Here is a 26,297-nt window from a genome sequence, read left to right as displayed (position 1 = left end):
CAAGGTATTATTTTGATTTTATACATGCATACAGTAAACCACAAAAAATCCTCTTAAAATAACATTAAGGATCAAGACTAAACCCACAAGAAAATTCAGTGATACGTCTGGAAATATGTTCTGACATTTTGTCATTAATTCACCCTTCTGTGCTCAGGTATCCGCAACCCCCCCTTTTCAGTTTTTTAAAAAAGTTTTGTGTTAAAACAGGGAAAAATCCCTGTAATCCTCATTTTATACTCTCCCTTGATAATTATTCATCCACTCTACCAAAATGGCTCAAAAAACAGATAAATATGTATCTTGGGAGCCATAAAATGTGAATTATTGATCCAGCTGTCCAAACATCTACACACAGGTTTTTAAAATAGTCCATCATTACTGATCCAATACAACATAATGTAGCAGATAGCTATAGCCTTATTTCAAATACAGTTTATTTATCAAATTGAAGCTGTTCAGTTCCATAGAATAAATGCAAACTTTAAAAAATCAGGTGTGGAAACAAATTTAACAATATGTTCATAATATACATGTGTCTCTTTTGTACCAATAATAATAAATATATTCAAACATTATAGAAAGTAATTAGTCATCAGGTACAGTGATTGCTTTGAAAACTTCAGCATTTCAGACTTTTTAAAGGCCAGGACACATTATGGAATAAGGCCTGAAAAATTTCAGTTTGAAAAACAAAGGCAGGTTTGTCTCACAGCCATGTAAAAAGCATCCGAAACCTCAAAACTTCTCTCAGCGTTTTTTAGACTCCTATAATTTAAATAACTAGCCATATATATATCTGCTTTCCAGGCTAACTTCACGCCAAGTTTCAGCAATGAGGGGCATTTTTTCTGCTGAGTTTTAAACTTGATTTTCTCATGGAAAAACTGACAGCACCTGAATTTGAGGGAAAAGGAGACACAAAAGGGGACAGCAGAATGCTGCATTTATTAAGCTGAATGGAACACTTCAGAATCTTCTTCTGGCTTGGTTGGGTACTGAAGTCTGCTTGCCAAACATGGAATCACCCTTTGTACTTCAGTCTCCCTCATAATTACATTCTCCTCCTCAAATAATGGTGGGAAGAAGACTATTTAAAATTATATTGCTCAGGGAAATGGGTGCTATGAAAAAGAGGTAACATAATACATTATTTATTATTGTTATTTAAAGATATTCACTCACAGAATTGTAGAAATTCACTCATAGAAATTAGAAATGGAAAAGACCCATGAGCATCATCCTAAATCTTTTCTAATCTCCCAGAGGTGACAAGTCAGTGATTGATTATGAAAAACATCAAATTATTTTCTGAAGAACCAAAACCTGTTTTCCTTTCATTGGATGATATGGGCTCTGCACTCTCCAGTGGAGCAAACCCCAGGATTTCAGACAGCGTGAGATTGAGGACCCTGTTTTTTAACATGTTCTGTAAAAAGCTATGTATGTTTGTGGTCCAATATAAATAGCAGCAATTCTAAATCCTCTCAGAACAAAATCCCAGCTTGCCTTCAAGCCTCAGTTAGACATTTGCTCTTTGACAATCATTTGCTCTTTGAAAATATCCCATGTATATTATAACTTGTTTCTTATCATTTACTTCCCTACCTCTTCTCCCTACTCACCCAGTCTCCAAACAAAATAAAAACAAAAATGTCCCATTTGGGGCCTGCAGAACTATTGTCTCCTTTAAAAAAAAAAGAAATGGCACAACAGAAGTTAGAAGTGCATGGGGGTGGCAGTTGCTCACTCTTGTTATGCCAGCTGGATGGATATCTCTCGTGATGCTTAGCCTGAGATAAACATTTCTGATTAGTGCCAATAGCCATTCATATTGGGGTGTGGTATTTAGCATTCCATCTTTAAATCAGTCTATTGTATTAGGCCAAAAATTATACGTGACTTTTCCAGAATCTGGATTCCCTCCCAGGGTGTGGGTAAAAAGATACTCAGTGGGCAGAGAATTTTCATGGGGATGGGGAGAGCAGGGGGTCTCCTATAGAATACCTCAGTGCAAAGAAATAATCCTGTAGATGCTCCCTATGCACCCCCTCTCCTTTTCAGACACTTTTGCTCCTGTTCTTTGTGTGCCATCCCTGTGTATCTCACAGAGGATCTGTTAGACAATCCAAATTCCAGGTTTCCTCTCAACTGCAAGCTGAGGGCTTCCTGCCATGAGACAAGTTCAGAAATGGAATTCAGTGAAATGCCAGTCAAATGGGAAAGCCTTAAATGAATGAGACTAGTGCTTGGTTCCCACTTTGGGGATCAAAGAAACCCAGATAGGCACTGAGTCCCTTTTTAGCTCCCAGAATGCACATTGAGCCCAAGCTATCCACTGTGCCCTCCCTTCCAGAGCTTCCACTAGCCACCGAACCACATTCATGCTGGCCATCATATCCCCCTTCCTATGAATCTCTGGCTGGCCACTCTGAGTAATGATTAGTCCTACACTCCCCCCCATTAAACCAGCTCAGGCAGTTTTGCCAGCTATTTGAGCCTGATGATCTATGCCAAAAACATTGGAATTTGGTGCTAAGGAACAGCATGTACTCCACATATTAATGCAGCAAACTGCCTGGTACAAGGATGACAGGGAACAAAGAAAGAAGGTATTGTTATTATAAACTATATTTGAAGAAGGAAACACAGAAAGATCTTTCCTATGCCACCCTGGTCCTTAAACCCCACCAGCTGGGGTTCAACACAAACCTCGCACTAATGTTCAATGTGCTGATGGATGCAAGGGGCAGAAGCACTTCCTTTGAGGAAATTTCCTCTTTACTTTTGCAGATAATGTTTGACATGCTAAATCACCAAAAGGAAAAAGCAAACCAAATCTTGGTGTCAAGAGAATGATGAGATAAGAGACATATGGTGGAGGCATCAGCTCTCCACTCTCAGTGGCTCAGTGACCTGCACCTTTTCCCACCTGGAAGAACAGGAAGGGAGAGCAGCAGTGGCACTGTTTGTTGTCTGAGGTAGGTCTGTGGAAGGGTTTTGTATCCTTGTGGGGGGTAAAAAGATGCGAATCCTCCACTGACTCATATCACCTGGGGCATGGAGTGGGTTGGATCTCTCACCTCCCAGAGCGCAGGAGGGACTCTTCGGTCCTTAATAGCAACTGGAACAAAAAAGGGGGATTTGGATCCCACTTCTGTGCTGGGGAAGAGGAATCTGGGGTACTTGGCACAGGGAGCATGTCCCTCCTCACGTTTGTGTGCACGGAGAAGGGGGAGACCACATCTGTGAGGTTTCAGAGAAGGGGACCCAGGAGCTTCTTCCTCAGCCTTGAAATCTCAAGCAGAGCTTTTGGGAACACAGGAGACAGGGGCTGTCTTGGGGGCGGGGGAGATTACATAGAGTTGAGCGAACTTTGGATCCCTCCCGCAACCTGCCAGCTAGAAAGAAAGCTCAGGGCTCTGTCTGGGTCACATTTCTTCACAGTCTCGCTTAGCGAAACAATCCCAGGATCCCTCTCTAGACCTCAGAAGCAGAGCTGTGAACACGACAGTGGCAGATGCAAGAGCAGGGAAGGGATCTTATCCCTCCTCTTACCAGAACCAAAGGGCACCTCGTGTGGTCTCGGTGCAAACCCCAGTGAATTGCAACCTCTGTGACTCCTCTAGGGGGAGAAAGAGGCTCAAAATCGGCGTAGCTGCCGGACTGGCTGTATGTTGGGGGAAAGAGAGGGAGGAGCAGAGGGGACAGGCCTAAAATGGGGGGAGAGGAGAGAACAAAGGGGTCCTGAGGAGGGCCCAGAAGGGACAGGCCTGCAGCGGGGGAGGTTTCTATGGGAGTGGAGAGGGGCCATGGCCGCAAGAAGAGGGAGTGAGGGGTAGATCAGGGCCCTCGGTGTACGTGTGTGCCAGGGGTGCCCCAGCAGGGAGGAAAGGGGGATTTGAGCCCCCGGTGGGGGCTGCGGCTGGGGCGGTGTCCGGGCCCGCCTCCTGGAGGGGCTGGCTCGGGAAGGGTTTTTCCTCTCAATTAAGCCAACTGAATGAAGCTCAATGGCTGGTGCGAGCGCTCAGTAATGTCCTGCGCTGGTGATTACCGCGGCAGCCTCCCTCCGAGTCCAGCGCCGCGCCGCCCGCTTAGGGCCGGGCTGGGGCTGCCGGGGCCGGGGTCAGGGGCTGGAAGCAAAGCGGAGTCCCTGCAGCGTCTCCCCTCCCCTTCCAGCGCTGACCTCCCTCCGTCCCCATATATCCCCTCACACTCTCCTCCCACCTAGCCCTGGCCCCGCTGTGCGCACAAGCAGCCCCCGGCCGGGCCGCCCAGCCCAGCCTTCCCCAGTAGGTCCCTGGGTAGCAGCGCAGGAGGGAAACCCCCCACCCCCCATTAGTTCCCTCTTCGCTGGGGCCACATTTCCTTCGGTCCCGTTCCACTTCCAAGAGGCCTCCTTGGGAAACAGGCGCAATTCGGCGGGAGCCGGGCGCGCAAGCCGCGCCCTGGCCCTCCAGCAGGCGCGCAGCAGGTCCCCAGCCCCCTTTGGGGCCCCGGGGGAGATTCCTCGCCCGTAGCTGTAATCCCCCGTTGGAAGGGCCCGCTTCAGGGATCGTGTCCCAGGTGCTAGCCCCAGCAACGCAGGCTCCCCAAAGTTGTACCTGCAGTTAGGGACTTGTCGGACTTTTTCCGGACTAAATACAATAGACAGAATACTTTAAAAATAACCCCAAGCCAAGCCTGAACTGACGAAGCCCATCAGCCGGGGAGGAGAGTGGGTTTTTTCTCACTAACCTCCTGGAAAACATTCGCGCTTGAGAATCTCCAGTTTGTCTGGCTTTGTCATTTCGGTGGCAGGGAGAAATCTCTCTTTAATTTGCCATTTGCGGTTAGATTTTTGTGCAGAGGGAAGAAAAGCGATGGGAGAACTTAGAATAAAAGAGATCGAACAAATTATTCAAAAACTTTACATGCTTTTTATTTTATTTGTTTGGTGGTTTATTTGTCTTTCCAGTGAAACTTTTGGCTAATACCAGAGAGAGCCAGCGCCAGAGACACTCCTAACTCCCCCGAATCTTGCTGGGGATTGAGGTGGGGGGACAGGTAGGTAAAAGCAAAAGACTCTTTCGTTGTTGCCTGGATTCATCAAAACACCTCGCAATCTCTACATTTATTATTTAATGCTTGTTCGATAGTGAAAGGAAATAAACGAACTCTAGTCCTGCGGAAGTCCAACCAAAGCGAATCTAGGGATAACAGTTATCGCTTTAACCTAGCTCAAAAGCCTTTTCCGTTTTACATTACTAACAAAACAAACAGAAAAGAAAAAAATTTTCACGTGTGCACACCTAACTCAGGAATAGCTGTCCTCTCCCATTGTTTCCCCAACCCGAGATTTATATCTGCGCTATATATTTAACCACCCTCCTATTGACAGACGTTATATCCTCCAGAGTCCAGCTAGTAAAGGAAGAAAATATTTCTTAATGTGGGTCTCTGCTCTTCGCAAAGATTGTGCATTTTATCAGTCTGTGGGGCCCTTGGTATGCACAGTACATCTATCATTTCTAGGGATATTTTAGTGTCTTCACGTTAAAGGGAGACTAGATATGAATGAATAAAATATTCCAGGCTGTGGGAGGTTCGGGGTCCAATTCACAAAGGGAGTATTTTATTCAGAATTCTTTACAGGTGCTCCTGTGTTCAGCAAGCTTTCAGCCATTGATTTACTGACCTAAAAACCCTCTCAAACTCCATTCCAACAAGTGATAGAAAAAATTATGATCATAGGAGCAACTCTTTCCACTTACAAAAAAAAAAAAAGGAGAAGAAGAAGAAAAAGAAAGGGGAAAAAAATCTTTTTGAAGTTCCGGCTTCCTTCTAAGCTATTTTCCACTTGTCAGGCTCTATCCACATCTAAAATCCTTCAACCATTCCACCCCCCTGCAAACTGGGTCTTGTTTGAGTGGAAAAAAGAGTCAGTCCAATTTATGCTACAGATGAAATAACTGCAGTTTACTAAATTTATTTCTAAACTGCGATTAGGTTTTAGGTGTCTCTCCCCTCTCCTCCCCAAATTCATGTGTGTGGTTTTATTTTTAAAATAATGTGATGTATTATACACAAACCCCAATTGGCAACAAAAAGAAAGAGGGGATGGCAAATATTGTTCATTTCTAGTGCATCTCTCAAAGTGGAAAGCAGTCACACACACACGTTAAAACACGTTTTCTTTTAAAACTTGCGAAGTCGTACACTTTGCAATCCGTTTCTGTTTTATTTTAAAGCAAAAGGACAAAATGGGTAGATTTCCAGAATCTACTTCCTTTATAGTCACTTCAGTTAAGAGATTTTGTTTTAAGCATAAAATGGTTTAGCAAAAGAAGATAAAGCCTTCCCAGGGAAGGTTGTTTAATCTGCAGTTTCACAATCAACGCAGAAATAAAAAATAAAATAAAAACCGGAGAGTAATTATTTTGAAAAGGAATAAAATATAATTGCAAATAGAAGTGGTGAGTTTAAGAAGCCAAGGAGCTATAATGCTTTTTCAGGCTGCGCACCTATCCAGGACAGATGCTGATGATTCGGTTTACTGGTCCTTTGAATCTGAACATCTGCCCTACACAGGGAGACAGCGGAAGCACAATTTAGGCTAATACCGACTAAAATGATACAATTTTAAACGTGAAACTCGTGTTTTCTATATATTTTAAAGCTCGGAATGAATATGAGGAAAACGCCATATACACTTTTCAAAGCATAGAAGGACTTTTCCTTCCCAAATCTCTCCAATGGCACTCCCATTGACTTGTGTACATTTTCCAAATTATACAGCAATCGGTTAAACAAATTCCAAGTGGCAAACAGTTCCTGAAACCTGTTTTCCAGTTAGTTAAAGTTGCGCCTTTCCTTCTTGTTATTTTTAGGCCAAACAAGTAATTTTTGCACATCCATCCCCATTGTTTCCATCCAAGTTGCGCGCAAAATAGACGCAGCCTTAGCCGCATCCTCCGCTCCCCCTGCCCCCGACTTTCAAAGAGCGTACCATCTACAGGGCTGCGAGATCTCTAGCAGATGAGGAGGTTTTCACAAAACCATACACTGCTCTGCCATACACAAGTTTTTCTTGATTTATTTTTTCTATTTTTCTAATATTGAGTAGTAGAAAGTAAAGCGCTGCCCAGAGCAGCATATTCCTGAGATTTACGAGAGAGGGAGTTTGCAACAAACAGCAGCAACCCGTACGTTTGCCTGAGGGCCCCATCTCCCCAAAATGTTCAAGGCAAAACTGCACCACACCCCCACTCCCAGGTCATGTATGAACGTCAGACCAGACAGAATTACAGTCTGCCAAGCAGGACTGAAGGATTCAAGGGCTGCGAAAGAGGGGCAGCACTACTGAAAAAACAGGCAAATGCTGACTCTTCTTCAGTGTCTCGCCTGTTTTACAAACATCTGCTGGACACTTAATCTCAGAGTTTCCAGAGATTTGTGTCTAGAGAAAACTTTGTTCCCAACACATCTGCTGGAAACACTTCTAATAGAACTGAGATCTAAATCTTTTCCTCTGCACAAACCCTTTTCTATCTCATCCTGAATCCACAAAAACAGGAAAACAAAATAATTCTAACATTTCTGTTATATACAGGCCACAAATACACATTATAGGAAGAGTAAAGGACAGAAAGAATTTTCTTTGATAGGATGGGCAGCCGATTAGAATTCTTCTGCCTGTAAAATTACAACACTGAGGTGAAGGGAAACAATCTGGGATATTAGCTATTGAAATGTAAAGAACTGGAGAGCCAGGGGTTTTTGCAAAGACACAAGCTTGTCCCGGGACCCAGATCTGTTCCTGCGACCCCTTGTCCTTGCTGCTGATCTCAAATTTGGAGTAGGGGGGTTGTAACTTGAGGCTAGTGCATGGCTAGAATAGTGATTTTTTAGTTCTTTGAGATTTCTATAATGCACAGTTGATGAACAAAACTCCAGTCAAACTGGTCACCGGGCAAACCGTCCAGGGCTTGCCTGCAAACACCTGCTTTCTAAAGACAATTCCTCAGACCACCAGATTGCGCTATGCATGTGCCTAAACATAAAAATGCTGTACCCCCACACCAGAGTTCCAGCACAGCCCCATCTTCCTTCCTGTCGAGTTCCCAGTGAAATCACCATGTTGGTGTGTTTTGTTTTGTTTTTACCCTCCTCTTTACCAAAGCTCAGGAGTGGCAGAATAATTCACCCAACAGCAGCCTTTAAGAACTAACTACTAAAGGAAATTCACAGCTCTCTGAAGTGCTAATTTACAATATCTTGGTTTCCAGATTTTATTTCGAGCTACACTGGTCCCCCTTTCCCCCCCTCCTTAACTAGATGACCTTGCTTCAAAACATTTTATTTCCAACTGAAGTGAAAAATGCTAACATAGCTTCCGTAATTGCAGTTTGACAGCACTTGATCTCAATAATTATGCTGCAGCTAAACTATTACTAGCAATTTAAGCTAAAATAATGAGAAATCCCCTTAAAGGGGAACAGAAACAAACCATCTGCATTATTCTTGGCGGGGAGGGGTCTCTTACCTGCATTGTAAGCTGCCAAATCTGCCCCAGGCCCTGGGCTCTTCCTTTTCCTGGGTCTCCCCTTCTGGACAGTCCCCACGCCGTTGTAATAAGGCAGTCCCAAAGTATTGGCAGAGCCCGCTCCCAGTGCTGGGCCCTTCCCAGCAGCTACATCCGAGTGACTGAAATGCACCTGGTACTCCCCCTGGATGAGAGTCTCGAAGTGGAGGCGGCAGTACACCAGATTGTCCTTCATGCCAAAGTGGTCGCCGGTGGTCAGCATCTTGTTGCAAGTGGTGCAAGTAAAGCAGTTTAAGTGATATACCAAATCCCTGGCCCTCATGACCATTTCGGAAGCGGAGATCCCCAAGTGACACCTCGCACATCTCTGCACCGAAAACCTCCTGCAAAACAGAACCGCGACAGGAAACAAATGAGAACCGCATTTCCCCTTTTTAATCACGGATCTCCTCACTACCCCCCTGGGCAATTCGCCGGTAAAAGCTTAAAGATGTTTCTCTTCTCCGGCCAGAAGGCTTTATTCAGAGCAGGCTGGGCTCCAGACCCCGATCCCTGGATGAGCAAGGATCGGTGAACAAGGCAGTAAAGTTTGCAACGTGGCCTTTGTCTTCCAGTGCCCTAAACTGTTAAGACATTCAAGCCGTGCAAAGCCGTAAAACCAGCTCTGGCTCTGCCAGGCCAATCCGAGGGGGACACCTCTGCCTGGCTCCCGGCTCATGAGGACTCTGGTTCGCTGGGCATCCATTTCTGCTTCCCATCTAGCAACAACAGCATTTTACACTCAACCTGCCACCCCGCCTCACGTCTGCAAAGACAATGCAGCGAACCCCCCCCCCCACACACACACACACCCCGGGCCGTGGGACAGCAGGGAAACTTTTCTGCTGGGGCTGCTCGGGAGACCCGAGACTACAGGAAGGGACCGGGTCTGACCTTCAGCTTGGGTGCCAGGGGAGAAATTCGGCATTTTCCAGCTCAAATCGCCCGGCACCATCCCATCCTTTTCATTGAAACCCAGCGAGCTGAATGGAGAAATATCCTCGCAACTAACATTTCCCGCCCTTCTTTGAAAACCGAACAAAGTTATCCCCAGAGCCTGCCACTCCGTCCACCCTGGCTGGCGACGCTCCTCTGACCCTTCTCCAAGGCTGGCTCCCTGCATCTGGGGCTCAATGCCATAGCCCGTTTACCTGGGGGGGGCGTGTGTATTTAAAGTAATACTGGAGGTGCGTTAATTCATTGTCATGATTACTATTATCTTAATATTAATTGCCAAGGTTGAGAAGAAAGCGAAGCTGCAATTCTCCTTAGTTGTTTCGTTTTGCCTCAAAGCGTGCAGGGCACCGAGGGAGGGGGCAAGTGTCCCAAGCCCGCCTTGAGGGCAGCTTCGCTGAGTGGGTTTCGAGCCCAGATATTGGCCCATTCCCCCCGAAGACTGCAGCCTGTCTTGCCTACCTCATTACCCCCCCCCCATGGAGACGCTTAGGGAGCCCGTATCCTGCCCCGCAGGAAGGGTCTGCCCAGGACCCCTCTTCTGCAGTTTGCAGTGGGGTTGGATTTGTTGGGGGGGGGAGGTTATCAGAGCCCTCCCCCGCTCCCTGCACTGGGGGAGGGGCAGTCCTTACCTGTAATAATCCTCCTTGCAGTAGATGCTGCCGTCCTTACTGAAGCAGGTGAGCTCGGACTCCAGGTTGAGTTTACATTCACAGCACTTCAGGCAGCGCATGTGCCACTGTTTATCCACTGCCAGGAGGTAATAACGGTCGGAGATCTTTCCCCCGCAGCCGGCGCACAGGGCAGCCCGGTCACTGCTGATGGAAGGCATGGTCTGCTGGGGGAAAACAATTACAGACAGTTAGTGACAGAGGGAGAAACCCTCCTGCACCACTAACCCCCCTCCGCCTTCCTCCCCCAAGCCCAGTTACCATCAGGGCTGGGCTTCTCCTCTTCCACTCCAGGGGGCTTACTAGAGAGACCGGGGAAAGGGAGCTCCGAGGAGTCCAGCCCCTGCCATCCTGACCTGCTTCTCCTGCCCTGGGAAAGTGAACTTTCCTTAAGATTTCCAAAGCTGAAAATATCTGCCCCCTATCCAAAGCGAAGGGACGTGGTTGTTGGCAGAGGGGATAACATGCGAGAAGGACATATTACAGGGTGAGGGGGAAGGCCGTCCGGGTTAAATCTAATAAATGGTCTATATGAACTGGATCGGCCAGCCCCAGAGCAAACAAAACGGGTGCTGCTGTGCAAACTAACGGTCACAATAATCATACAGCAGGGCAGATTGCAGACAGTGAATCTGAGACATCTATATCTGAATATTTACATAGTGGAGACACGGAGAGTGTATAGTAAAGGCTGAGTGTATATATACACACGCACACACACACAAAATCCGGGTGAATTACAGATCCTGGCACTTACAGAGTTATAGAAAGAGCTCTCTGCAAATTGATTCCAAACAAAATGCATTCCAGCCCAAAGTACTACACAGATGAGTCAATAAAGCTGCGGAGGAGAGGAACATTACTAAATTCAAAGCGTAGAACGCTTTATCAGACCATCCTCTGAAATGTGCAATCAAGAAAACAGGAAAAGAACCCGGAGCAGAGCATTTTAGGTTATACCAGGATAAAGTTGGAAGCAATAAACGAAATGTAATCCCTATATAATTTAATAGTTTAGTGTCAGATCACAACCCAAATCGAAACTTCCTTAAAAAAAAAGAAGCAACTAATCAACTTCCACTAAGCAGTGAGAAAATTATGGTGGAAACCATTGAAACCAATAGGAAAACATCCTTATTTGTTTTATCCTGGATCTTAAAATAATATTCAAGTGGAAAGATAAAATGAGAAGTACAATTTATGGCAGACCTTGCAACTGGCTTTTGTACATTTCCCTCTTCTTTTGCTATGAACATGGCACCTAAAACTTCCTGTACATTTACTTATTGTGGAAAAAAACAGATCTGACGGATATAATTTTCCCCCTTCAGCACCTTAAACTGGTGCGCAATGCAAAAAGAAAGAAGACAGCTAAAAGAGGAACAAGAGAATAGAGAGATAATGAAAAGAATGTCTCAAAATATACTAGAACTATCCAGTAGCCCAACTACACTTGTACAAGCCACATAAATCCTTTGTGAATAGCCCAAATGCCTATATTTCAATGAATCCAGTCTCTGAATTTAAATTTATATGAAAGTATAGCAATGTATGGTATGCTGTCCACACAGCTCCACTGTTTATGTCTTTAAAGAGTTAACCGAACCGTGATTAGTGATCGTTTTATAAGCAAGAGCAGCTTCCTGTAAAACCAGTTTAAATAAAACACTATTTTCTGCTTTGTCCTTCCAGTGACATGAATATTTGGGGACCCAAGAATGGTTGCTTAAGAAGTTAATAGTCTAAGCCACTGTTTATAATATTTTACTTTTACACACACACACACACACACACACACACACACACACACACACACACACACACACACACACACACACACACACACAGGCTTACATATATAAATGTCATAACAATTATGCCAAGAGAGATCAATTGTCTAATTCAAACACTTCTTACCTGCAGGGAAAAAAGAAATCAAACTTTTCAAAAGAAAACTAAAAATATTTAGAGCATAAACCAGGTACGAAGGCTCTCTTTATAGCCGTTATTTCAGCCGTAACCATACTAATTGGCAGTTATTTTCTACACAATGCTGACAAAAATAATACAGCATGGAGAAACTTAAAAACAAATTCGGAAGGCTTTTTTCGTGCACATGGCCATATCAGCTCTATAGGAAGAGGCGTATTTGACCTAAATACGGATCTTTTTGCCGAGCAAGAGTTCTCATTTCTATTTAAGAAAAAAAAGGAGACATACAAATGTTGAAGGAATTGAAAATCTCTTCGTTTGATTTTAAGTTAGTTAACGTCATTTAGAAGGAATACATTATTTTATTTAGCAGTATCTATTCTACTACATAAACGTAAGACTACATAAATATTATAAATCACCAGATACAAAATGAGCCCTAGAAAAATATTTTAGAAAGGAAAGTTTGTGTCTTCGTTCGTAATCATTAAAATTCGTCTTCTATTTGTCTCGCAATGTAGCGAGACCAGATTATATTTGTTAGTATTAGTAATGATAACGGATTATAACATTGCAACTAGACGTGCAGTAGTGACTGTCTCAATGAATTCATCACATCTGGAAAAAATAGAGAGACAGAGATCCTTTGGTGTTTGTGGTTTTCATTTTGCAGACAGGGTGCTTTCCCTTCTCCCTAAATCTGGCTTCACCAAAACGTTAACTACAGGTCGCCCTCTTCCCAAAAACTTTAGGAGAAGGCCAGACAGGCTGTGGGCAGGGAGGGAGGAGGGATTCCTGGGCTCTTCCAAAAGGCTGCGGCCGCTTTATTCCTGTTCTCGCAAGGGCAGTGCCGTTCAGTTCATCCCTCCGGTACTATCATTGTTATTATTAACCATTATGATCAGATACGTGCATAGTCGCTAGATTTTATTTCACAGTTTTTAGATGCGTTTATGCTTATTTTTTTGTTCCTATTTGGGCGTCTTAGTTATTATTTTTGCCTACGTTTCCCCCGTTTATTACTGTTCAGGGAAAGCGTTATGGGGTTGGTTATTTTTAGGGAGTCGAGGGGATATGTCGCCCGCTCTCTTGCCTCCTACCGTTTCGGTCTCTCCCCGGTCTATAGCCGAGCTGATGGCTGGTGCTTCGCTCTTGGCTCTCCGGTCCATCTCATCGATGACCCCGTGCATCTCTGCGCCGGACAGGCTGTGGAAAAGCATCGCGGAAGAGGCGGCCCCGAGTTGCGGCTGCAGCTGACAATTGTCGGGGTCCCTGCAGGAGCCCAGCACTTGCATTAACCGGAGCCCTCCCCCATGCATCTAGCACGGCCGCCCCGTCGCTCGTCGGGCTCCGGACTTGCCACCCAGCGAAGCTCTCCGGAGCTCAGCGCAGGCTCCGACCCGAGGGGGGCGAGGGGGCAGAGGGGGTTGCTGGTGTTGCAGGCTTCAGGGCTTGGATCTAGTCAGTTGCGTGGCCCCGTCACATCCCTCTAGGAGGCTTCTTCAGAGCCGGGCTCATCGCCCCCGGAGCAGAGCACTCAGCTCTGGCCCAGCTGGCAGAAGGCTGGGCAGGTTGGGGGTTTAATATAAACAATTAAGCCATCTTCTGTGCAAAACAAATGAGAAAATAACGACAGCCCCCTACATTGCACCGTGCAGAGCCAATGAGGAGAGCGCCGGGGGCAGGGGCAGCAGGGGCAGGGGAGCAGCCGCAGCAGGAGAGGAGCAGGCTGCTGCTGCGGGGAGCTGGGGCAGATGCCGACGCTGGGCACTCTCAGTCCAGAGGGCTAGCAGCGCGGGCAGCTCCGGGGCAAAGTTTGCTCCTTTCCCCGCCCTTCCCCCAACCTCCTGGATCTCATTGGGAAAGGGAAAACCTGGGCGGGGGGGGGTGTGAAGAGTGGGACGGCCACCAATGGGGATGGGCACTCTGCAGCCCCCTTCTCCCCAAAGCCCCCTGGACCATGCACCCCAGGAGCTGCTGTGGCGCCCTGCTGTTCCCAGGAACATAAGTTTGTGGCGGCGCCGCGTGAGTAACGGGGGGGCGGGGGGGAGAAGCTGCTGCCGCTCGGCGCAACCCCTTAAAGTGCGAGAGGAGCTTCTGCAGTCCCAGCCCCGCGCAAGCCTCCGCGCCTTTTCTACAGCCCCTCTGACATCATGTCCTGGCCCGCCCTCATTGGCTGCAAAGCTCCTGGCCCAGGCCGCGTGTGCTCGGGATGGAGGCACGGAGTGGAGATGGGAGAGGCATGGCCCGGGGGGGGAGGGAGCTGGAGTTTTCATGCTGTTGAGGCTTTGCTGCTATTTTCCTACTTTTGCAAAAAAAGAAAAATAATGCGTCCCATCCTCTTCAGACCCATCCCTCTAGGTCACTAACATCTGAGCACGTGGGGGCCCAGAAACCGGGCAGCTAGTCTTTGCTGCAGATCCAGTGCTGCCTTGCCAGGTGCACCCAGAAGAGAGAATGCTTGGAGCAGAGAAACAGCAGCCACTCAAACTCCGATCAGCAGCGGTAAGAAGATTCACATTAACTAACTGGCAACACTACATGATTTATCTGTTACACTGGCTGCTGCAAGCAGGATATATCAGAGTGAACTGCTCCAAGGCAGGAGACTCAGGAGGCCAAGGAACGGTTTACACTCAGATCATCTGATCTGAAACATTTAAAATTCATTGAATGCAACCAACATCATTCACCCTGCTTCTGAAACATAGTCATAGCTAGACTATTGTCACTGGTGCCATTAAACTTTAGGGAGTCTCTCACAAACTCATCCTTCTCACTTCTCTTACTTCCAATTTAACTTTAAGAAAACTAGGCCAGAGAAGCCTCTTCACAATTTAAGTCAAAGACATCAAGGAATCCCACACAAAAAAACGAAGGAAATGCAACAGGAAACCTTTCAAGATTTCTAAATATTCTCCAAGAAGATGGATGGCATGGAAGGTTTAATGTTCTGAGGTCAAATATCCGTGTTTTAATTATGATAGCAAAGGGATTAGATTGGAAAGTAAATCTTAATTTACTTATGAGATCCCAGAATTTACTTGGGACCTGTGTGTGAAAATTATTACATGTTTTTATTATTAGCAGTAGTGGTTGGCATCTAATAGATGGAGTAAAATTATTACTACTTTTTATTCTTTCATTATTATTGTTAGCAGTAGTAATGGTCTACCTCTTACAGGTGTAATAAAGTGAAGAAGGCTACATTTAGCTACAGTTGGAATTATTCCTTTTATTTCTTTCTTGATTTTATGTATTTCTTGACATCTTTATAATAAATTTTACTCACTGCTACCTTTCCCTTTGAATAGTTTCAACTGGTTAAATACATTTTCACCTCAGAGTGAGGAACAAGGTGTTGTCAGCATATTATGCCTCACAGAGATTTATATAGAAAAACCTCAAGAGCCCTTGAGGAGTCGTGCAGAACGCAGGCTAATCTGGCATCTGTGGGATATATCGAGAGAATGTGCCAAAGTTATCAGTGCTTGGAAACAAAGGAAACTGGTATTTTAATTCTGATTAGAAAATGAAACAGAATGATCAGATTTGTACAGTATTTCTATTGACAATCTGTAATTTATTTTGTGTTTTCATATTCCTGTTCTTTCTTTCACTCCATTATTTATTTTTATATAAATATATATGTATTATTATTGTTATTATAATGTACATGGACAGATGAATCACCGTACATGTTGATAGTAACAGGCTATGTGGCTTTTTCTCTTTTCCACACTTTATTTACCCCTTCTCAACTAATCAACATGCAAGACCTCACTAGTATTCTCTATCATGGGTGGTTTACCTCCATTTAATAGTGTACAGGGGGAAAACAACTCAGGTAAAAAGTTACACACAGTACTGTTTGCATAATACTATGTCTTGTCACAGAACACAATTGCATTACTTTTACATATGTGGCTTGCTGTATGTGTTCTGTATCTATATACTGTATTTTCCTTAGATTTCTTCATACAAGTTTAATTCTATAATACAGAAGTTATTGCACATGTTCTAAATGTAATTATAGCTGAAACAGGTCATAGGCTCTTCTACTTAATGTCAGGCTTCAGACATTGCTAATTATCTCTAAAAGATTATATTTCATATAATTATATTGAATTAGTGGCTGGAAACAATAACAGAAGTGATACGATTGAAAAGGTATGGCAGTGACATCCAGTTCATAGGCTACTATCTCTGATTATCTTCTTAAGTGATATACAAACACAAGAAGGCATCCAACCCTTGCTACTAGAATACAACAAGGAAAGTAATAGATTGTAAACACAAAGCTGCTAGTGTACATACTGACACATGAATGACATTTACATTGTTCAGAATAAAAAGCAGGATATTCTCAAATAATGAACAGAGGAAAAATCACTGTAATACAGATCATCTTTTAAAATCAAATAGGGTCTCTTTTGAAATGGGAAATTATTCATTTTAAAAAAAGTGAAGCTAATAATAAAGTCCCTTAACCTGTATTTTGTAGTAGGTGACAGGTGAACAAATCACAGGTCTTGAGTTTCTCTACCCTGCCTCTCTCTGGTAACGTCATCTCCAGTACCATCTGCTACCTACCAGCTAAACAGACCAACCACATAATGAGGTACCAGCTTCCACCCAGCTACCGTGACTAAATCAGAACAAAAGAATTCAACGCCTCTTCAACAAAGGGACACAAGTCTAAGCTGTCTTTGCTAATTGCTGGGTTTCAGGTTGTCTGTTACAGAATTTAAGTGAGCTGAAAACTTGCATCCATATTTAATAGCTGTTGGATAAAGATAATGTGAATAAAAGATAAATGGAAACTGAAGGTAAGAAAAAATACAAGAAAGCTCAGAAAACAAGTAACTAGTTATGGCAAATTAAAGACTGTGGAATAATATAAACATGAGAGAGCAGGGGGCAGAGTGATTGATATCTCATACGTTTTTGATGCCCCATACGGTTATTAGACTGCAATATATGGGACATACAATAAACTATGAATTAAAACGTAATTGCAGCTTCAGGCATCTTCTTCATTGTCTGCTGTGGTGTTATGTCTTCATGCACCGTGATTGACAAGGTGTAATTAATCATCTTACTCAGTTGTAAATATGGGCACCCTTCACAGTAGGCATCAGGAAGTGTGTACCAGCAAAGAAAGCAATAGTTGACGCTGATATACCATTAAATCAAAATGAAAAGTCTTATATGTTCAGAAATGTGTGTTTGGTGTGATGCTGTTATCGTTTATTTCTAAAATAGTGTACCAACAGATTTACTTGATTTGCAAGTTAACTACAACATTAACTGGTTTTATTTATTTTGTCTCTTCTTCATTTTTATAGGCAATGATGCTGTTCTCCTAAAATGTGAGACAGTTTTCTTCTTGACAGCAAGTGGAGCCCAGCTCTGCATCTCCCTCAGTCACTGGAGAAAGACTAACTTGCTTCAGATTCAGTTGCTTTCCAGACGGACTTGAAATGATTCAATGAAACGATTACTCCATTCATTTATCACGTTTTATACTTATTGTGTAACAAGTGAGACACTGTGGGTCATTTTAAAGGAAAAGAGAATAGTGGTATAATCCTATTAAAGACATCAGACTATTTAAAAATAGGACAGATATTAACATTACCCTAAACTGTAAATGAATGTATTTGTAAAGGTGTTTTAACTTTCCAGAGTGAAGCACATTGTATGTTGCTGTTTCTTTGCTACACCATCGCTATCCTTATCCAGCTAGTGCAGCCTGGTGTATGAGTCATAGGAAATTATATTTCTTGCTTATTAAAGTGGTTTGTCTCAGGAATAGTTCATAGTGTATATTTTTTCACTCATAAAGATGTTGAGAGAATAACTGGCAACCTATTTAAATGCCCTTTGCTTAAGATATATCTATTACATTTGCTGGGGATTTTTTAAATTTTTATTGCCTTTCTAAACTTTTAATTATGTATCGAAATGTATTGCTGTCACCAGTCTAACATGAACAAAGCAATACAGTGAGCTGCCTGAGATATTTCAGCATGGTATTAATTACAAGCATAGTAATAAATGAAAATTCTACAAACCTCTCCAATTGCACTTGTTTGTAACCCCAGTGGGTCAATGTTTTATATTTGCACGTGGCAAAAAATACCATTTCGGAACTCAGCAACTAAATATGATCTAAACCCAGCATCTTTGGGGCAGGGTAGCATCTCTTGGATCTATAATCTCATCATTTGCTCCAATGTGAATGAGCTCCCTTGCTTTGTCTCAACAATACACCTAGTTTAAGACAATGCAAGCAGCCCGCTTTCCAGAAGATGATCAGCAAAGATCATCATCATGTTTTATTCTGATTTGAAAAACTGTCAATCATTGATAAATAAGATCAGATACTATTACTCCATAAAATTAGCTAATTGTATTTGCCTGATTTGCAAGAAGAATAAACAATGTTTCTAAGGAAAATATTGAGGATGATTTATCCAGATGTTATATGCAAATTGCTTTGTCATTGATACAGGCAATTGGCTTCAGAAATAAATACAACCATGTAACTGTGTGTGTGTGTGTGTGTGTGTGTGTGTGTGTGTACATATATACACACACATATCTCAGACCTAAATAAGATAAATATAGTCTTAGATTTTTTAGTTTATAGGACCGTAGGTATTTGAACAATTCTGAAAACACCTTTATGGGTGTCAGAGAGGGAAGGTTTCAGAGTAGCAGCCGTGTTAGTCTGTATTCACAAAAAGAAAAGGAGAACTTGTGGCACCTTAGAGACTAACAAATTTATTTGAGCATAAGTTTTCGTGAGCTACAGCTCACTTCATCGGATGCATTCAGTGGAAAATACAGAGAGGGAGGGGAATCTTCAACCACATGATCTTCTCTCCAGAGTCCTGTTAAGTGTACTGAACTTAAAACGGAAACAAGAAGTGTGAAATATAGGTTTGAACATGATATGTCAGAAATGTAAAGGTTGTAAGCCTTTTTAGTAACCGATATTAATATTGTATTAAATGTGATGAAAAGGTAGATGTTAGGGAGAGGGGCTGGGCTCATGTGCAATTTTGTCAAGGCTTTATCTGTGATTATGATTCCAGATGTATCTACTCCCTGAGGAGAGGAATGAAGTGAAGTTGGCATGTGACAGGTGTTTTAAGGTGTTTGGCACAGTTTCCCAAAGTGATGACAAAATCTTCATTTTTATTACAGTGAATCAGTAAAGGAAATACAAATGGGTAGGTCAATGTATTTTAGATAAATAATGGATTATTATTTTAGAGAATATAGCTTTTTGTTGATGTCTTTAAATCTTCTATCCTGAATCATCATGCATCTGTCATTAAATAACACTTGAAGTAGTATGATTTTAAAAAATACATAGTTCCTAGATCATACAAGTTAAATATCATGCAGAGGATAAGAGAGTCCATGTATGTTATAAAAGTAAATATTGCAACAAGATGTCTCTGCTGCATGTGCTCCTTAATGTTAATCTATTTAAAATCTTGTCAGGAATACTTCTAAATTCTTTAATTGCCATTTTGCTAATCTGGTTACTTTATAAGACTGTACAGTTAAGGCTCAAATAACTGCAGTAAAATTCTTCATAGGCATACACTTCTTGCTTATCATAAACAGATAGATTTTGTTTTAACAAAGCGGTGAAGGTATTTTGTCTCCCTGAAAACTATTGTGTCTAAATGCACATAAAGAGTTTAGATGGGAACGTTCCTGCCCTCCCCCACTGCCCTTTTTCACTATGTAATAGTATCAGTAATTCCACTCTGACAGCAGGGCACCAAGAGCTGCATTGCCAGGCAAACACTCACTCATAAACATTTTACAAGTTCCATATCAACCAATCCTAGATGTTTTGGGGGCTGCCCTGATTGGGTGTATTATGGATTTGGTAAACACTGCTTCATAACAAAAATAGAGTTTGTAGTGAAAGACTCCACTAGCATTGCCTCTTCAGAATAATCAGAGACTAAGAATATGACTCAGTCCATATTTTACTCAGTCGCTAACTAAACCTTGTATCCAGCTACAAATATTTAGAGAGATGGGCTGAGTATATTCCTTTCAGTTCTACAACCAAATTTAACCATATCAGAAAGTACTTCAGATTCCTAACACAATATTAGACTCATTTAATGTAAGGAAGTCTCCTTCATTGGTTGTGATTGGGAACATTTTGTATTTTATAGGTGTATTTAAGAGGTTAGCAGTAGGGGGGAATTGTCTGTGGGGGAAATCTGTCTACAGTTGAAATTTTTAGATGCAGAAATGTTGCTGAAATGCCTAAAACATTCACATTCTTTCGTTAATCAGTTCATAACAGTATCCTCTTACCTGGCAGGCACACATTGGAAATCAAGTTTGTCTGTTTTTAAAAATCAATCTTTTCTCTGTCATTTGTCATCTCCAATGACATCTCCTTGTTTTTATTTTTTGATGTGCAATATCTGTTCTTTCAAGCTTTTCATTTTCAAGGATTCTACCTGGCCAGGTTTTTGTCACTATATTAATTTAAAAAACCCTAAATATCAGCAACGTTATTTTACTTTATTTTTGCATGTGTGAAAATCATTAGCAAGCCCCTTGCCATTAAATTATAAATAATGGTGTGCAAGTTTTCACACTTTGATTTTCTGTAGGATAATTTTTCTCGTAAATAATTAACCTGACTAAATAAAAACAAAGCTTGAGATGCTTTACAATATAATGCAGAAGCTAATTGTTAGAGTATGCATTGATTTTATACTTGAGATTTTAGAACTTAATTTATATTTCAGTATCTAAGAAAAAATTCATACAATGTGTTTTAAAATGAGAACTATAGTGCATGTTAGATATGAAATGTGTGGGCTTCATGCAAGCATACTTGCTCACCAAATTTACTTTAAAGCAGTACGTTTAAACATTCATAAATTAAAATGGCAGTTTGCAATCAGATACTGATTACTATTTCATTTGAAATTTGCAAGATATCTGGCCATTTAATATTTATTCTCTATTTCTCTGAACTGCTCTAATTGCAACTCTCTATTTTGCATTTATTTCTCTTTGCAAACACTACATTATTCACCCTTTCTTGTGCTTATTAAACAGTGCCACCTGCACCAAATGAAACAAAGCTTCCCATCAATCTATCCCAGCTGAAGAATCCTGACTATATATTATCATTAATTGAAGATCAATCGAACACTTGAGTGTGAACCAGATATAAGAACCAGAAGAAAAATGTAAAAAATTTTAGGACATACTTTAAATAAATCTTTTAATTTAAAATGTTCTTTAAAACAGAGAACCTAACCTTGTACCAAGCGCTCTTCATCAGCTCTGCACTGTGACTCAAGTAGCAATTAGCAGGTCCTTTAATTAATTAACTATTCCCTGTATATGGCTGAGATGTCTGTGGAAATAATGTCATTCTTCATAAGTGAACACCAAATCCAGTCAATATTTTGTCACTAAAAACCTTTATCTGGACTAACCAAATGCCCACCATATGTCTTAGAAAAACAGTTTCAAAATACAGCAAGCAGGTAGGGAAACCAGATGCAGACTTTACAAAACTAACGCGGGCGATTAGAGTGGACAAAAGTACAAATGGAAAGGCAGATACAGATATCATATGTAAGTAAATATTTGCAATAGCAATAAATTATAATGGAGAACTAAGGAGAAAATTGAAAAAATGAGATCATCTTATAGACATATTTAAGTAAAAAGAAATTATTCATTGAAGTTCTGTCACTAAAAAAAATGAATATAGTGCATCCTTTAAAATGTTATGTGCTTTCTTCAATATACTGCTTATCTTGAACATTGTCAGCTCTCAAACAAGCACAGATTAATTAAGTGGCAGTTCAGACACAATAAGGTGAAAGGCCATTTCCAACCAATCAGTAACATTTTGCCAAGTTTATGCTATCTGAAGTTTTCATATAAGTACAAGTGGGGCTGGTTATTTTTTGTATCATTTAAATGTGGAAAAATATTAAGATATGTTTAGAGATACCAAATATGAAAATGATTGAAAATATGCGGGATATATTCAGTGTGTACACTGTTAATATTTCCATAAGCTGCAGTTTCTGTATATATAAATCTGTAGCTGTAGATTTGTGTGTTTATATGTGCATATACGTATCATATCTCTATGTATACATAGGTGCGTGTTTATATATACACACACAGAAATACTGAGACTTATTCAAAGCTGAATATTTGTGAGCATTATTTTTAGGTTCATTAGTTTTCTTTCTATATAATAACTTTATCTTACGAGATTTCTGTATGCAGGATAGGTATTGTCAATTTACTTAATTTACAGCATAATAAAACTCAAAGTAAACCTCTTATATGATTTTACAAGAATTACACATTAGGCTCTCTCTTTTACCACATGGAATAATTTGGCTCGCAAAACAAATTTTTTAACTACAGTAAATTAAAAAACAAAACCAAAAAATGATACAAAATTATACATTTTTGAAGACATTTTAGCTATCTATTGGACATAATATAAATTATTGAGAAACACAAAAGGACAGCTTTAAATATTCTGGTTTACATGCCAAATATACAGATCTACTAACAAAAAGTATCTAATTAGAACCACTTATAAAAAAAAAACCTAAACAGGGTTTTTTTGTTTTTTGTTTTTTACCAGAACAAATGAAAATAGCTGGATTTGTCTATGGTTTGATATTGTATAGTAGTGACAGAAATAAAGAACTTCCTGTTATCATCTATTCTATTACACCAATATTATTGCAAGTGCAGTTAAAGAAACATATTGTGGCATAATTTAAAATGCAAGGAAAGGTGTGAGGGCTATCAGATAAGCTATGATTGCATCTCTGTTTTTCCTGTGTAAATCTGCTCTTATCAATTATTCAATATTTATGTTATACAAAAACTATGTCCTAAATTTTGAAATTGCTGTTTATAATTTACCAATGACAGTAGAAAAGATGAAATTGTAACCTCGGTATTTGGAGTTCTTGTGTAATAATATACAGCACACATTTCCAATAGGTTTGGCAATGAATCCACTATTTTCATACATCTGTATCAAACAAAGGTAGACTCTAATGCAATTTCTTACTATTCATTTCCCTGAATCTTTTGGGATATAAAGAATCGTGCACAAATACTTAACAGTCTGATCAATAACCATTGACCGTTTTGAGGTCCTCGTACCCTAACAAGCACAGCTTGATCATGTATATTTGATCATTGGAAAAATTCAAAGCATCTTGGTACAGCAGAGCAAGCCCTTCTGTAGTATCTTTTTTGTTTCTTAAAGACTATATGCACCATAATTTAACTGTATCATTGATGGAAACTTATTGCTCATGTATGTGATGATGCACAAGGTAATTAATTATAATACTATATATGTATCCATAATATTTTTTATCAATAGCAAATATAAAATACTGTTCTAATATTTTAGGAGAGGAAAGTGTGGATGTGTCTATGGATTCAATGGATCCCAGAGTGTAAGTGTAAAAAGCCGTATCATTATAAATCTTGCATTCCTGTTAAGTGTTGGCATGCATGTTACGCAGAGGTGTGTTTATTTTAGTGGAAATATTGTCATAAAATCCTTTTCCCTTGCTATCTTTTTAAAAATATATGTTCACATACATATAAAATAAATGAATATGAAAGCTCAAGACTGTGATCCTGCTTAATTGTCATGTAGAGAGAAAATTCTATAGAAAAATATTTTCTGTGAAAATTTATCATTTCTGTGCAATTCTAATATTTACTGTTTGTAATTCAATATCCAGTGTTTTCATACAGAAATTTCAGATTATCATTAAAAAATAACGTTTGTGCTATATAGCTGCCTTTTTTACTCATAATCATAATATTTATTCTAACTTTCTGAGCTTATTATTTTAGACAGATATCAGTTTAATTAGCTTAAGCTGTCATACTCTAATAAATACAGATGGGTTGCCTGGTTCAATAGCATGAAGGTGGTTGCAGATTTCAGAAAGCGGAGATAGTAAATGTTTTACACATGATCATGTAAACAGCAAAAGGACAAAAATAATTACCTGATAAACTTTCCATTTCTGAATTTCCCCTAAATGCTTTCTGACCGATTTTTCTAAAGAAATCCATACAAATTAAGCAAGTCCTCTAAATATCTGCAGCATCTGCTGGTTCAGACACCTTCCTTTATGCAGAGTACCATTTTCATATGATAATACATGTAATATGATATAGAATGACAGAATGCATGACAGTTGCCCATAATACATAGAAAGTCACTCAAAGGACAGAAGCGACATTTGGATAATTAGCATCCATTGGGCAGTCAATCATGCGAACAGAAAAAACTGAACAAAACCCACAATGGAGTTAGAAAACAAAAGGAACCCTAGCCAGTCTCAGGATTAACTGCTCTAAAGCGATCTAAATGCTTTTGTATCTAAAGAACTGAGGCTCCCAGGGTTGCCCTGTTCCCCTGTAGATATCCAGGGAACTAATTGTGGCGATCAAAGTTAAAGCTTTCTCTCTTCTTTATAGACTGCTAAACACACAGAAAAATTATTTCTCCATTCATGTTCATTAAACTATTTTAAAGTTAAAAAATTGGTGCCATGTCCCTTTGCCAAGTGAAATGAGCTGGAGTATTGTGATTGTCCTGCTTTTACACGAATACAACAGCCCACTTAATAAGTATGCTTTTGTTTGGTTAATATTATTTTGCTCTTGCCCAGTTTGCTACCTCTTTTTTCCTGAATAATGAATGCAATTGTCATTAAAAACACTTGTGTGGGAAAGAACCTTAAACCAGGTAGGAATAATAATAATAGTAATAATAATAATGCCCATTAACAAAAGTAGCCGGAAAGATCTGTTAATTACTTAGCGAGTAATTGCCACTTCTCTGAAATAAATTTTCTCACTAAACATTTGCAGCTCCAAATAATTCATTTCATTTAGCTGGAAGCTGAGGGCAGTCCCCTCCAAAACCCCATCTAACCGGGAAGAGAGAAAGAAAGAGATACAGAGAGAGCCTCAGGATGTGGAAAGTCATGAAAATACCTACCCCGGAGACTGTATTCCCATAGGATCCTCCTCATACAAATTCCAACTTGCCTAATGCCCTTAATGAATGAAATAGAGAGAGATTTCGGAAAGGCCCATGCTGGTGGCTCCTTCAGGAAAGTGTGTGGTTTGAGGCATAGCTGCAGCAGTTCTGGGAGGGAATCGGCTCCGGTCCCTATCAGCCAAGCAGACAGGAATCACTGGGGCGAAATCTTTCCCTCACACATTTGCAATTGACTTGAAATAACATCACAACACCTTTGTATAATTGACGCCTTCTTACCTTTCGTTGTCTTTTGCAATTAATAGTTGTAGATCTAGAGGTTTCTCTCAGCCAGAGATAATAGGAAGATGGAGGGGGAGTGGAGAGAATGTGTGTGTGTGAGAAACAGAGAGAGAGGGGCGATGCAGTTTTGTGCCTGTGGTCGTGGTGGTGGGGTCTTTGTGTATCTGTGTGTGTGTGTGTGTTTTGGGGGGTTGTAAACCTCTAAGGTTCTGAAAGGCAACACTGAGAAAGCAAAAGGTACGAAGAGCCAGGATCTCCCTCGTCTTGTTATAGGGCTTCAGCAGCAGTGACCTCCAACCCTTCAGTTCTGTGTCAGCCTCAACCCGAGCCCCCTTGCCCAGGCCGCAAGTGCCAGCTCCAAAGTGTGGAGAGAGAAGAGGGACAGAGAAGGAAGGGAGGCAGAGAGAGATTGAGATCAGAAGGGATTTTCACCCAGTCAAATGGGCCTCTGGTGACAAATCAATCACGGCCTGTTCAAACCAATGATGCTGCCAGTCTTCAGCTTGCCAACCTCTCCACAACCTCCCACAGCTCTTCCCAGCTTTCCTGCATGACACTCAGCTGATGACTGGGGCTCCAGTCAGAGCAAGGCTGCTTTTTACAGGTTGATTCGGTCATTAGCATCATCTTCTACTCATCTCCCTTTCTCTCTGACTGAACCTTTAGTCTATTTTCTTTACCAAAATACTGGAAGCTGATATCAGTAGAGTGGTGGTAACACACAGAGAAATACTTGTAAATACATTTAAGTACTGTAGAATGAAAAGCATCCAGATTTGTTAGATTTTTATTGACTTTAGAAAAC

At 41.2% G+C, this 26,297-nt stretch overlaps 1 protein-coding gene and 1 long non-coding RNA gene across 4 annotated transcripts in view; one reads left to right on the top strand and one right to left on the bottom strand.

The window, feature by feature from the left end:
• LHX2 (LIM homeobox 2) overlaps window positions 1–26,051 on the bottom strand; it is a 38,057-nt gene extending 12,006 nt beyond the window's left edge. The window contains exons 1-4 of one of the 3 annotated variants that reach the window (XM_038375170.2): window positions 25,490–26,051; window positions 25,208–25,381; window positions 10,150–10,352; window positions 8,525–8,907 (exon numbers count right to left, since the gene is read on the bottom strand). In XM_038375170.2, the coding sequence (XP_038231098.1) occupies window positions 8,525–8,907; window positions 10,150–10,349 (583 nt within the window). In that variant the 5' untranslated portion in view covers window positions 10,350–10,352; window positions 25,208–25,381; window positions 25,490–26,051. Of the gene's footprint in view, window positions 1–8,524; window positions 8,908–10,149; window positions 10,356–13,220; window positions 14,135–25,207; window positions 25,382–25,489 lie in introns of those variants that run through there. The other 2 variants (XM_038375168.2, XM_038375169.2) reach the window with 2 other exon arrangements.
• On the top strand, window positions 14,243–19,170 carry LOC122456899. The gene is made up of 3 exons (XR_006276058.1): window positions 14,243–14,625; window positions 16,625–16,949; window positions 17,469–19,170. It is a non-coding gene; the product is annotated as an uncharacterized LOC122456899 (long non-coding RNA).
• Window positions 26,052–26,297: the final 246 nt, after the last annotated feature.

The sequence above is a fragment of the Dermochelys coriacea genome, chromosome 16 (assembly GCF_009764565.3).
Source record: "Dermochelys coriacea isolate rDerCor1 chromosome 16, rDerCor1.pri.v4, whole genome shotgun sequence".
In the NCBI taxonomy this organism is placed as follows: Eukaryota; Metazoa; Chordata; order Testudines; family Dermochelyidae; genus Dermochelys; species Dermochelys coriacea.
This window is presented reverse-complemented; position numbering and strand designations above follow the sequence as displayed.